This window comes from Sinohyriopsis cumingii, chromosome 15, assembly GCF_028554795.1.
Source record: "Sinohyriopsis cumingii isolate HCF-2022 chromosome 15, ASM2855479v2, whole genome shotgun sequence".
NCBI classification, from domain to species: Eukaryota; Metazoa; Mollusca; class Bivalvia; order Unionida; family Unionidae; genus Sinohyriopsis; species Sinohyriopsis cumingii.
The window spans coordinates 90,947,450-90,960,251 of NC_142975.1; the positions used below are offsets into that span (position 1 = coordinate 90,947,450).

Sequence of the window (12,802 nt, forward strand, 5' to 3'; positions counted from 1 at the left end):
TATATATATATATATATACGTAAGACCATAGAGGCCATAACAAGCTCTTAACGTTACATTTATAATTACAGCTATAGATGTCACGAGTGTTCCTGTAAATGCAAGTATCATTGAAGCAGCGAATTATGCAGCCGACAATAGACATAGTAGCAGCGCAAATATCGTGAAACGGCAAGGTATCTGCATGGATGTACAGACGCGAATCTCGTCCTTTTTAATTGGTTGCAAACGAGTTTTTGATTTTATAACTTTCTTGTCAACCTACCATGCGGCGCATTCAAACATTCTGGCTGTATCGCTCTTGTCATTTATAAATAATACTCTTGAGATCCTCAAACCAGCATAGCCCAGATGTGATAATCCTTTAATAGTTATATGTTTTGCATTGTTTCTTTGCAACAGTAGCGAGTTAAGAGGACAAACATAAGCTGACGAGTAACTAAAGCATAATAATAATGATTTGTGGCAAGGGGGGGGTGAGAGGGAGAGAGAGAAACCGTGAACTAAAACTGTACTATCCTATTATGGATCCTACAAACGTACCTGTATATCACTGATTCCGCATGGAGCGTACTGATTAGCAAGTGTCAGTATGACTCTAAGGTTTCCGAGGAATATTCTTGTGTTTTGTCCTGTCGAAAGAGAAAAGGAACGAAAACGAACATTGAAGAGCTTAACCCACTGCACTAAACTAAATGTGCATGAATATATTTGTGTTGTGTTTGATACGACAAAAGTAAACATCTAAATCTTTCATTTGTGTATTTGCATGGCAGCTAAGAAGCATAATTTCGTCCTAAATAAATTTATATTTGTGCAAAAGCTTTAAAAACTTTTAGTTATATCATGTCATTGGGCAGAAGAGTTCCTGGTGACTGTAATCACTGGTTTGGGTAAATATGCCATGATACAATATGGTTGACGTTTTATTTTAGATGTTTTGTGGACACAAATACTTTACGAATTTTGGTACAATGGTTCGAATATAATTCGATCTCTTTGCAGCCATCTTACCAAAGATAAGTTTACAAATAATTTAATATCCCATTGCGTTTTATATGGATTTATGATATGTTCAGTTTGTTGTGGTGTTTTAAGGTACGACAATACGTGTAGGATATTTAGTACCGAGGTAAATGCAATAAAGTGCCTTGCCACGGTACCGAAACAGACTTATCAGAAAATAGGTACGAAACCGTACCCTTCCAGCATGAATGAGACATGCTAACCACTGCGATAACGCAGTTCCTGTGAACATGGAGTACATATATACTTGTTTGATTCTCGTTTATATGATTATATTTGATAAAAAGTTATATATTTTATTATGAACTTGTATGAAGCAGTACTCGGTTATGAAATGTGTACGATCGGTCTACCTAACAACTCTCCATCACACTTATTCATGGTTATGAAATGTGTACGATCGGTCTACCTAACAACTCTCCATCACACTTATTCATGGTTATGAAATGTGTACGATCGGTCTACCTAACAACTCTCCATCACACTTATTCATGGTTATGAAATGTGTACGATCGGTCTACCTAACAACTCTCCATCACACTTATTCATGGTTATGACAATACAGTTTATACGATTTAAGTATTTGCCTTAAATGTATACCAAAGTATACCGGTTGATATTAATCTTTGACAGGTTACTATTTTGAATCATAATAGTTCCTGTATTTCATCAACCTTCATAGATCTGATTGGATGACAAAGAAGCTGTACAGAAGCCCGGTGGCAGAACACCTCTCCTCCCCTGGCCACACGTTCAGTGATATAACACTTATTGCTATTGCTCACAACCCCAACTGGAGTCCCCAAACCAGGAAAGAAAAGGAATCTTACTGGAAACGCCGCCTTAGAACATTGCAACCAAGTGGTTTAAACCAAGAAGACAAGAAAAAGACAACCATGCACAAATAAAATTATCTTTTGCAGCCGACACATTTGCTTTTAAATAATTCTCTAAATTTGCTTAATAGCCTATGACTACTAAAAAAATGAGATATCCGGGATAAAATCTGCGCTTACATAAATTTAAATAAAATATTAGATGGTATGACTCATCAATTTCGAGGTCAATACAAATATTTTCCAGTATCAGCAACGAGCTGAAATAAACTAGTTGACACATAATATAGTTAAAAGGTTGGATTCGTGTAGAAACAGCCATATAAATTTCGCAAACACAACCGTTTTTCTGTTTTATTTGTTTGTCTTGTCTATGTTTTGTATTTGCCTTTGAAAAAGTCCCATTAGTGTCGAAAGCGCCCAGGCTATCTAGATACTAGTCAACAGTAAATCAGATAAATTTTAAATATTTTTGTTTTAATATTTATTTCTATTTCGTGTTTAGCAAGATGTGTATTAGATATGTCGAACTTATCATTTAATCTCTTCTTCATTTGCCTAAATTTTTTCTTATTTATCTATTATTTATTTATTGTAGTCAATGCTTGTGGAGGGTATAGGACTGCCCAAACAGGGACAGCGACACTGACTTCGCCTAATTACCCTTCTCAGTATGACAACAACCTACTTTGCCACTGGACACTTGAAGCCCCAGTTAACTACATTATTGTCCTTCACATAACAATCCTTGACCTCGAAGAAAATAGAGACTGTTCCTATGATTATATTTCGATCAGTCTAGGTAGGTACACAAAACGAATGGAATTATGGGTACTTATATGGCGTTTAATCCGTAGAAAGGAAAGGAAGTTTAAAAACGTTTTGCTATTAACAATTATCACTGATTACTTAATTTCTATATATCTTCCAGATATTTAAGTGGTATAAACAAGTATGAATAAAATTTAAATAAGACTACCGCGTGTTGTACTTGTTTTCTGGTCTATAGACGACTTTTTAACTTCAGAAATTGTTTTATTATTGAATGCTCCAATTTCCTTGCCAAAAACAAAAACAGAGATAGTACGTTTAGGTCTATGATTTCTAAAACCAAATAAGCGTTTCTTAATATCATGAAACAGATAATATAGATAAAAATAATAGAGCGTATAGAGGGTGAAATGTCATGTCAATTACCCAATGTTGGCTAAAAATGTGCACTCTGTTATGAAAAGCAATCACAATAAATAAATATACTTTTTCACTTTTATTAACGCAAATCAGAAAACCACAGCTATTAAAATTAGTGCTTATTATTATAACGATGACGTTAATAACAATCATTATTGTATTCTGTATGCTCAAAAGTTTACGATCGATATAAAAGGCTGCTTCTAAATTATCAATTCACCACATAGATGAATTTATTGGCTTCTTTTTCAGATAGAAATCACAATTTGGAAACAAATCGAATTTGCACAAATAAAGGAAACGACTTGAGCTTCATAACGAGGTCGAACGAGGCCACTGTCACTTTTGTCACAGATGGGTCGAACACGAAGACAGGCTTTTCAGTCGAATACCACGCTGGTATATTTCCATTTTATCACCCAAAGGCTTTTCGCGACATATGAACAACATAGCTTTTCCGTCCTAACATTTTAAAGTGTGTGTGTGTGTGTGTGTGTGTGTGTATGTGTGTGTATGTGTACATACAACAGAAAGAAAGTTTTATCCCTTGATCTTACAGGTCGACGCCTGACAATATCAAATTATATTATCTTTGGAGAAATAATGTTATCATACAGGCGTTTTTAATTCGTCATATATTGAGACTAGTTTCCGGGTCCGCTGGTTACTGTACCCATCGCCTTGCCGGCAAAAGAAAATTATCTTTTATGTCAAACAACTTACTTGCTATCTACCTTTAAATGTCGAGAGAACCAGTCAACATTTTGATTCTTGTTTATAATTCTAGGGCGTTTGGATTTCCTCTGATGGTGTATCTACTCTAATATGACATAAATATCCTGGATATCTTTATATTTTTTTTTGGGCGACTGCTTTTTTATTTTGTCCTTGTGTGCAAGAAAATGACTCATCTATATATTAAGATGGATGGATTATGATGATTGTGGGCACATATTATTTAAACACTTGATTGATTGATTTACTTTTACATTTATTTTAGTATTGAACTGTGGAAAACACCTTACAGCCCAGATGACGAAAGCAACACTGACCTCACCTCTTTACCCTTCTCACTATGACAACAATCTATACTGCCACTGGACAATTGAAGGTCCTTTGAATTCCACAGTTGTCATGGAAATTTCGACTATAGACCTCGAAGAAAGCACAGACTGCTCTTACGATTATATTCAGATCTATCTGGGTAGGTTCACGAATGCAATGAAATGACATTAGTAAGATCTCTGTGTCATAATTCTTTAATGTCTAATTCAAAACAGTGGTACCAAATTATTTAATTCTAATTTCCGATTGTACAGACTTACATCTCAACTTGAAAACGAACAAATGTAAATAAGCTCTCCCTGTCAATGGAACATTTCTTCATTATGCCGTGAACTAAGCCAATATACACTTTGATAAATCCATAATCTCTGTAAGCCTCTGGGTTATTTGAGTTTCATAACCTTTTTTTTATCGGTAATGTCCAGGAAAATCAATCCATATAAAAGAAATGCTAAGGTAAGGGTTATCATTATAACTCATTAGAATGAAAGGAAATTAGAATCTCAAAAGGATTTTTAAAAATGGCATATAAGACGGAGCATACACTGATGGTTGATGCAATTGCTATGGAACATATGTTTTTGTCAAACGTATGCTTATGGCTTCTTTTCAGGACAAAAATATATTTTTGAGACAGATCGGCTATGCGGAAACAATATGAAAGATTTCAACTACGTATCGAGGTCTAATGAGGCAGATGTTATTTTAGTCACGGATGGATCAGTGGTAAAGATGGGATTCTCGTTGCAATACCACGCTGGTATGTAGTTAAAGTCACACGACTGCCATTTAGTATCATAGTGCAATAAGGTTTCGGCGCTTTTCACATCTACCGATTTAACTCGACGGCAATTAACACATTACAAAATTTACATATGAGCCTGAATGCAGCATCGTCGTCCCTTAAAAGAAATAATTTGTGACAATTACAGAGTATGTGATACTACAATGTTAACACTGCCCACGTAAAATACTGTTTGAGACAACAAAATTTTGTTATTGCATCCAAAAACATCTCCGTTTGTAACAATAATTTTTTTTATAAAGATGGCCTTAAAGGTACATGTCATATTTTTTAGCTTTAAATTTCTTTCTTCCCTCTGTAAGGAGATGGCAGCTATTATGACAGCACTTGTACGAATTTTATGAGTTTGGTTATGTTGGACCGTCCATATGCTCGTCGGTTTATCTTTTAGTTTGAATTCTACCAACACTGATAGATGGAGGGTCATTATATCTGATGTTTAGCGTGATTACATTTTGTAAATAATAACCAGCTTCTTGGAGTCAAACTCAGCAATAAGAATCATACCTGACTTTTGAGCACAGATACATGTATATTGTTTAGATTATATGTGAGTGCAAATGTGTTTCCAGTCGAACAAAATAGCGTTCGCATTTCATTAATATGGAGATTGTACTTTGTTCAAGTACCATCATTCATTAAATGCCGGCAAGAGTTTGCTCATTGTCGATTATATGGGAGGGGGATATGTTTAGCAGTGTTGATCTAGGCCTCTCCTGCAGCGCCGGCTGAGTTTGAGATCCTCCTCGAATTTTCAATGCTCTATGATGGTCACATTATTCGGTTATACACATAGGGCTGCATATCATGACGCTTCACGTATTAGCCACTTAAACACTTTTGACTCATCGTACACTGTAGTCAAGGTAAAGAATAGAATGCAACTAAATACGAAATGTGTACTTTTTCGTCAGTACTATTGTGTCACTGGTGACAAAAACCCTGGCGGCTAGGTTTACATCACTTGCGGATATTACGTAGTACAACAAAACCGTGATGCTGACAGCGATTCTGGTAGTTCGCGATTTTTTCTCCAGTTTTGCATGCCATACCGGAAGAGAATAATAACACGTGAGGCTGCTAATATTTTTGTGGATGCACAAACACTGGCTGTTTCATAACCAAACTAAACTTCTATTTCTCCCCGCGAGGGCTTGTCAGGATAGCTATGAAACATCAATGACACCCCACATTCATTAATCCTTCTGAGATATCAGATTTATCATGGCACGTGATGCAAGTAGCTATCATGGCACATGAGGCACATAGCAAACGGCAACAGTTTTACACAGAAGATGAAAACTGCCATCAAAGCTTCAACCGTTTAGAATTTCATCTTCTCAGCAGGGCTCTCCATGAAAACATGTTTTTGTTTCTCAATTTCTGTTCTCAGATCACACATGTGTATTAAACGTTTGTCCTGAAGACAAAATTTAGTCAGAGACATGACAACTTTGCCTGGTGTTTCAGTCTGGCATTTTCGCTTTACACACTGTACAATTGTAGGTGTTTACATTTGAGCCAGACTCTTGCTCTGTCTAGTTGTTTCAGAGCTTGCTTGCTTCCACAATTTCAGTGCTGAAAAGCAGAAACAGTTTAAGAATTTTATCAACACCCACAAGCCGAAATAAATTTATTGATTCACGGCAGCGAATTTCGGCACAAGCATTTATGATTATATGTCTAATCAAGTATGTCTGTCGCTTTGATTAACAGTGTTTTGCACTAAAGACCAAACGAGGTAACATGTTATCTGATTATAAACAGCAATAACTTGGATAAGATAGCTACAGCGCAACAGCACGAAAAATGCAAAGCACTTAAGGCAAATCTGTGTGTGTGTGTGTGTGTGTGTGTGTCCTTGTGTGATTTGGATTTTTCACGTAGCTTTCAAAAATGGTCAGTGATATCGCTAAGACGTGTGCGTTATGGCAGTTTATAGTGATGTCTAGCATTGGGGCATCATTCTGCATACATGTAACATGATGTCCCACCCTGTTACATTAATATTTACCTTGACATTAAGCAGATAAGTCCTAACACTGAACTCTAAATGCTTATCCTAGCGAGGCAGCTGTTAGTGCCTTTTTTATAAATCTTTGCTATAACTCCAGCGAGGTTCGAACCCGCGAACTCCCACAACCGAGGCGGATGCTTTAACCACTAGGCTACCGTATCGGTCACATAAGGTAAATAAAGTATTAGGAAAAACATAAGTAGTAATAACGAAAATAGCCCACAGAGCGTGATTTGTTTTGCAATTTGTTGACTGCTGAAAGACAATTTAGCAAATAGGTCTAACAAACTACAAAATAGCGAAAATAGATATCTTCGCCATTCTAAACGTACTAAAGACAGCATTTTCAGAGCTTGAAATGCGGAGCGTCTCGATCAAGCGTGGGCAGTCGCAAGTTGGGGCGCTTGGTATTTTTTGAATCATACTACTAAGGTGTAGCAAGCTCTTCGTGAAAGTTCCGGAATTATAACGTGTGTCTTCAAACATTGTCTGTTTTATACATTACTTCTTAATACAAACGTGGTCCTACTCGCGAACATGCTGGATAACAGCGATTCTATGCTTGAGCATTGCAGGACCCAGAGAGAATTTCTATTTTCATCTTGTGGCATTTATTTTAACTGATCCAAAGCTAGACACGCCACTTAGTTTGGCGTCTTCTAGCACGCTGATCTCGTCATGTTTTTAAGCATTTGCTTGAAGGTACAACTAATAGTTTTAATGTGGTAAAGTCCAGTGGTGTTGTCAATACCAAATACACCGTCAGCGGTATCTGAATTGAGTACGGGATGATTTCAAACTCCGAACTGGTGCGTGTGGAGCGTCTGTTTCGCCAACAAAATGCCGGACCTAATGAATAGTAATCGAAAACAACCATTCTACGTGGAAAGTCATCCTCAGGATCTCCACAATGAAAAGATGGTCTGGGAGATAATTATTAAACTCAATGCACGGTAAAATGTTATAACCAAAGGCCTCGCCATGTGATTTCCTGCCAACAGCAAGAGCCATGTTAGCACGGCTTTCTACTCAGCCGTAACCTCGGCACTAGCTAAAGATTATGCATAAATGGGTAGAAGAGTAATGAAGATGACAGCACTCTAGCTCCATGTTCAGTTCAATGAAATTGCGATATTGATCCTCAACAATGGGCTTCTGACGGTCACCATGGACATGCTTGTGAATCAGGGCATCATTCAGGAGGTTATCATGAGCATAAATTAAAGCGACGGTCCGCATTACAATGATCTCACTTTAAGAAGCAAATACAATAGCTGCAACAATTGCTCTGATCGTGGGTAGCACAGTAGTGAACGGGCTGAAGTTCAGTGGCTGAACCTATTTTTTCAGCTGCCGAAGAAAAGAATGGAGCATAAACCAAAATAAGGCAATCAGTCAGTTCCATGAAGCATGGCTGAGTACTCTAAAAAGCATAAAAGTCGACTCGGTTGCTCAGATCGTGAAAAAAATCAATGTCGGGTTGATAGGTGCCAGGGGCAGCCGCCATTTGTCGCAAGTACCTTGACTAGACGATCTTTCGTAGTTGCTCCTGCGAAGCCGTACTCTTTTCTGTTGTCAGAAAGAGCATATCTCCTCCATATCCAGTAGATGTTGTCTAAGTCAAAATCGTTCTCGTATCCAACTTGCATCGGCCGTATTTCGCGGTTTGAAAGTGTAGTTTGGCATTTTGATTGTGGCTAAAACCAATTTGTCAGTTGTCTTGCGTGTGAGTGCAGGTGTGCTCGACGCGGTTGATGCTCTACCTATGTTCCAATAGCACTAAACAGGTGTTGCACATGTATCCCTAAATACCTTTTTTCCTCACCCAATCGACTGTTATATAGGCTGCGCATGCGCTTGCGCATTGGTATGACCATTCTGCGCCGTGGACACAATTCTCGATAAGCAGTGGAGAGAGTGGTATCGAGTATCTGTGTATACCGAAGACGACGTCCAACATGCAGAAACGCGTACTAGAAGTGCATAGCCAGCGGCAGGTCGCCAAGCACCTACTGGCGTAGTGGATGGACATCGTCTGGCCCTGAACTGTAAAGCCGGTCCAGTATCAAGAAAGAAGGAGGCAGCCGCAATGACCTCTTGCGTTGGCTAGTGTAAGCGTGTGTTTGACATCGTCAAGACCTTTGATGGTATAGCGGGTACCTTTCACCTCCTGTACCAGTACGTGGCGTTCGAGTCAATCTTGCGTTTGACCTATACTCATACATACGTGAGACTCATTCACTATGGCTGGGCTAGAACACTTGTGTGCCTTGCTGAATATGCTGGACCCAGGCAATCGCCCTGTTTACAGCGGCGTCGCTGGTTCATTCGATGTGTCGGACATACGTGGCATCGTCTTACAGCTTGGGTAACTGCAGGATCGTAAGACCGTGTCGTACGGAGTTGTCAAAGGGCCCCGTGGTCGTCGTAGGCGATAACTTAATTGTAAATGTTAGTCTTCCATGGAGGTGCTCATGAGATCAGTTTCAGCATGTAAGAGGGCAGCTAGCATCTCATCGTAGTACTCGCTTTGAACAAGGTGACCACTGGCAAGAATGATATAACTGTGCTTTTCCACATACTTGCAAACGCACTCAGTATCTCTCATTCGACACAATGCACATAGTCAAAGAGGATGGTGTTATATGGCCTCACATCGTGGGGCGTAAATGCATTGTGCCGTCCTTTGTGCCTTCGGAACAGCATGCACTGATTCGATTGCATCTTGGTGCATCTTGTCACAGAAGGGGTTTCAAAAGCTAACCACCAGCAGCCACTTGCTTCACTTTTGGTCCTAGGTGGTAGCTAAGTTGGCCTTTTCTGTCCCAGGACAAATTGTTGGCGTTGCATTACTTTGAAGCATATCTACGATCGCCTGTCTCTCCGTCACAGAATCGATAAACGGGTTTGTAACCTTCAGATAACTCACTCCGTACCTGGTCGAGCGCTAGCTCGATTCACATGCTACCTTTGCTGTAAGCGGAAGCTTCTTCTCATTCAAAGTGGAACCACCACAGGCAGCCTCGTTGTACTTGTATTGTACTGGCGGCCCGTCAGATTGGAGATGATGCTTGTCTACAAACTATATAATCCCATCGTAGTAATCTCACCTTATTGAACAAAGTTATTATAGAATTTCTTCTCATAAAGCGTCTTCGGGAGAAGGTAATATATATTAAACAAATTATTCCACTCTGTTGTTGTTGGAAAAGATTTGCAGAATATTGTCACATTCTGCATACAAAACATAAAAATGTTACTAGCTTTGCGCTCAGCAGTGTAAGGCAAGTGTTAGGCCTGGTCGGCCTAGTGTCAGGATAATTAGACTGGGTGGGACGTCATGCTACATGTCTACGGCATGATGCCCCAGTGCTGAACATCACTATAAACTGCCACACTGCAGACATCGTAGCGATCGAACTGAAAACTTGTTAATGCGACGTTAAAAATCCGAATCACACGCACAGTGTATTATTCAATGTTTGCTCGAGAGCAAGGACAAACTGAAGTTGCACAAAGGGTTGGCTTGATTTTATAGGGTGGATATGTTCCTCGTTGCTGCTTGACTGAAAATGAGATAAAATTCTTACATGAAAATTCCGCATGATCGTCATGCGAAATGCGGTGGGTACTGCTAGTTCATAATTTTCTTGTAGCTGGAAACAGTCATTTAAGATCGCTAATAATTATTCTGGGTAAAGCTAAATTCAGAAGATCTGATACACAACGTATGGCCGTCTGGTGTGACTTCTATCTTGGACACGTTGAAGTGTTGAAATGAGAAAGGGTTTTTATCATAGTTCTGCTGACGGCAAATGAAAAACAGTTTAGAGAGTTGACCCTGAAAGACATGGTCTTTGATCTTGGGTCGTAGTCCAGAAGCAGTGGTGATGGTTTTGACTTCCACTTGTCGTATGCAATACTTGTCTATAGTTCTGGCCAGAGATTTTGTGTCGTTTCCAAATTTAGGTAAGACTACTACAGGCCGCACGTAGGGTCTGGCTTATTCGATCTTTGTTTTATATTCGTTAGCATCAGCCATCAAATGAAATATGTTTGCTACTTTGATTTCAGTCTCTGATATCAATCCATATCATTTGTCTATGCAATTAAGTGAACACAAGCGACTCCCAAAAGTGGTTTGCAATAAATCACGATGGATTATAAAAGGCTAAGCAATGCAAGAATTGTACCTACTATGCAGCACAGATCAAACGCAGATACTATCCCAAAGATACGGCTTGGAAACCATTTTAATATTTCTGCGGGTGGGTTCGAAAGGATCTGGGTGATCTTGGAAGACGTTAAAGAAGTGCACAAACCCCACGACTACAACTGTCTGTGCTCTATTGATAGTAATCGTTTCGACATAGAAACTAGTCGCCTTCTATGCAAGGACTATGTCGAGTTCAAAGGCAGGAACAAATACGACATGTCGTGCCCCGATTTTTGAACTATGAGAGCCCTCAGGATCTGCAATGGGATGGGACTTCCCCGGATGACTCTCCTACTACTGAGCCTGCTTCTGGGAGGCGCGTTTTAGTGGGAAGGATGTTTGGAACTACGGCGGGAACGTGCTGGGTTCATACAACAGCCCCACACACATAAAACTGAATATCAACGGCGATGGACTACATAGCATGCAATATCACGCAAGTGTGTTTGTTATGTCTGACACTTGCGGGATCAGCCGTGATTCGTGTAATATTTAATTCTTCTTGCGTTGGAAAATAGGAATTATCCTAAAATTCTCTCGAGTTTGAAATGGAATTCATATTTTAGCAATAAATCGATAGGAAAGTTATTAATATTATTAGTTTCTTATTTTTAAATTACAATAAATTTAAAATCGCCATGTAGAGATTCTTATTTTCAAAATCATTTTCTATTTTTCATCTCCAAATATAATGATATTAAAAGATGATTTATATTGGAGGTGGGGTCTGGGTATATTATTTTAACAATTATCGTTTATTTTCTGTTAATTTATTTTAGGTACGAACTGTGGTGGACGCCTTGCAGCCGGGCCGACATCAGCTACACTATCTTCACCTTATTACCCTCATCAGTATGATAACAATTTATATTGCCACTGGACAATCGAAGGCTCAGCAAATTCAAGAATTGCTATTAAAATATTGTATATTGACCTCGAAGAAAACAGTGATTGTTCTTATGATTATCTTCAGATATATCTTGGTAGGTGTATACACAAATGATGAAATGGGACGTACCTATGAACGAAAAGTTGAGTTTGATCATTTTTAAACTTTTTGTTTATACAAAATCGATGTCTATACCATTAAACATCATGTGATCTGTATGCATTGTGAACAGTTAAAAACTCATTATAATATCTTACTGGAATATAATGCATTCATTGTAGTGTAAGGATAATAATAATAGGGACTCTACAATGATAACCACTTATATTCATTGCTTAACTAGTTTATCCTATACAGCTGATGTAACGTTCAACACGGATTTCAATCTACCATTCTGCAACATAATACCAGAGCAATATGTTAAACACTCTGGATACATTCGATTTATTATTGTTGAAATATTTTCTTACAATATTATTTTACTAATGAACGGTTATTGTACGTAATCGAACAATTTTCCAATTAAAGATTAATTTCATCACCGTGCGTATTTCATAAACTAGACGTTCGAGTGGTTTTTCTCAACTTCCTCGCTTGTAATTCTCCCAAAGTACCGGTTTAACTTTTAAAACTTAATGAATATTCAGTACTACATTTCCTTAATTTTTGATTATATTTGAACTGTACATTTAAGTAGATATCGTTTGTATGCAAAAGGTTAATAAACAAATACAAAACAACATTGGTGGTCTGTTCC

The 12,802-nt window shown here is 38.3% G+C and overlaps 1 protein-coding gene across 1 annotated transcript in view; it reads left to right on the top strand.

The window, feature by feature from the left end:
- LOC149782287 (cubilin-like) overlaps nucleotides 1–12,802 on the top strand; it is a 79,967-nt gene that overhangs the window by 20,482 nt on the left and 46,683 nt on the right. Inside the window, exons 4-9 of the mRNA XM_089933663.1 lie at nucleotides 72–176; nucleotides 2,461–2,664; nucleotides 3,306–3,452; nucleotides 4,054–4,257; nucleotides 4,732–4,878; nucleotides 11,936–12,139. Coding sequence (XP_089789789.1) covers nucleotides 72–176; nucleotides 2,461–2,664; nucleotides 3,306–3,452; nucleotides 4,054–4,257; nucleotides 4,732–4,878; nucleotides 11,936–12,139 — 1,011 coding nt within the window. The remainder of the gene's footprint in view (nucleotides 1–71; nucleotides 177–2,460; nucleotides 2,665–3,305; nucleotides 3,453–4,053; nucleotides 4,258–4,731; nucleotides 4,879–11,935; nucleotides 12,140–12,802) is intronic.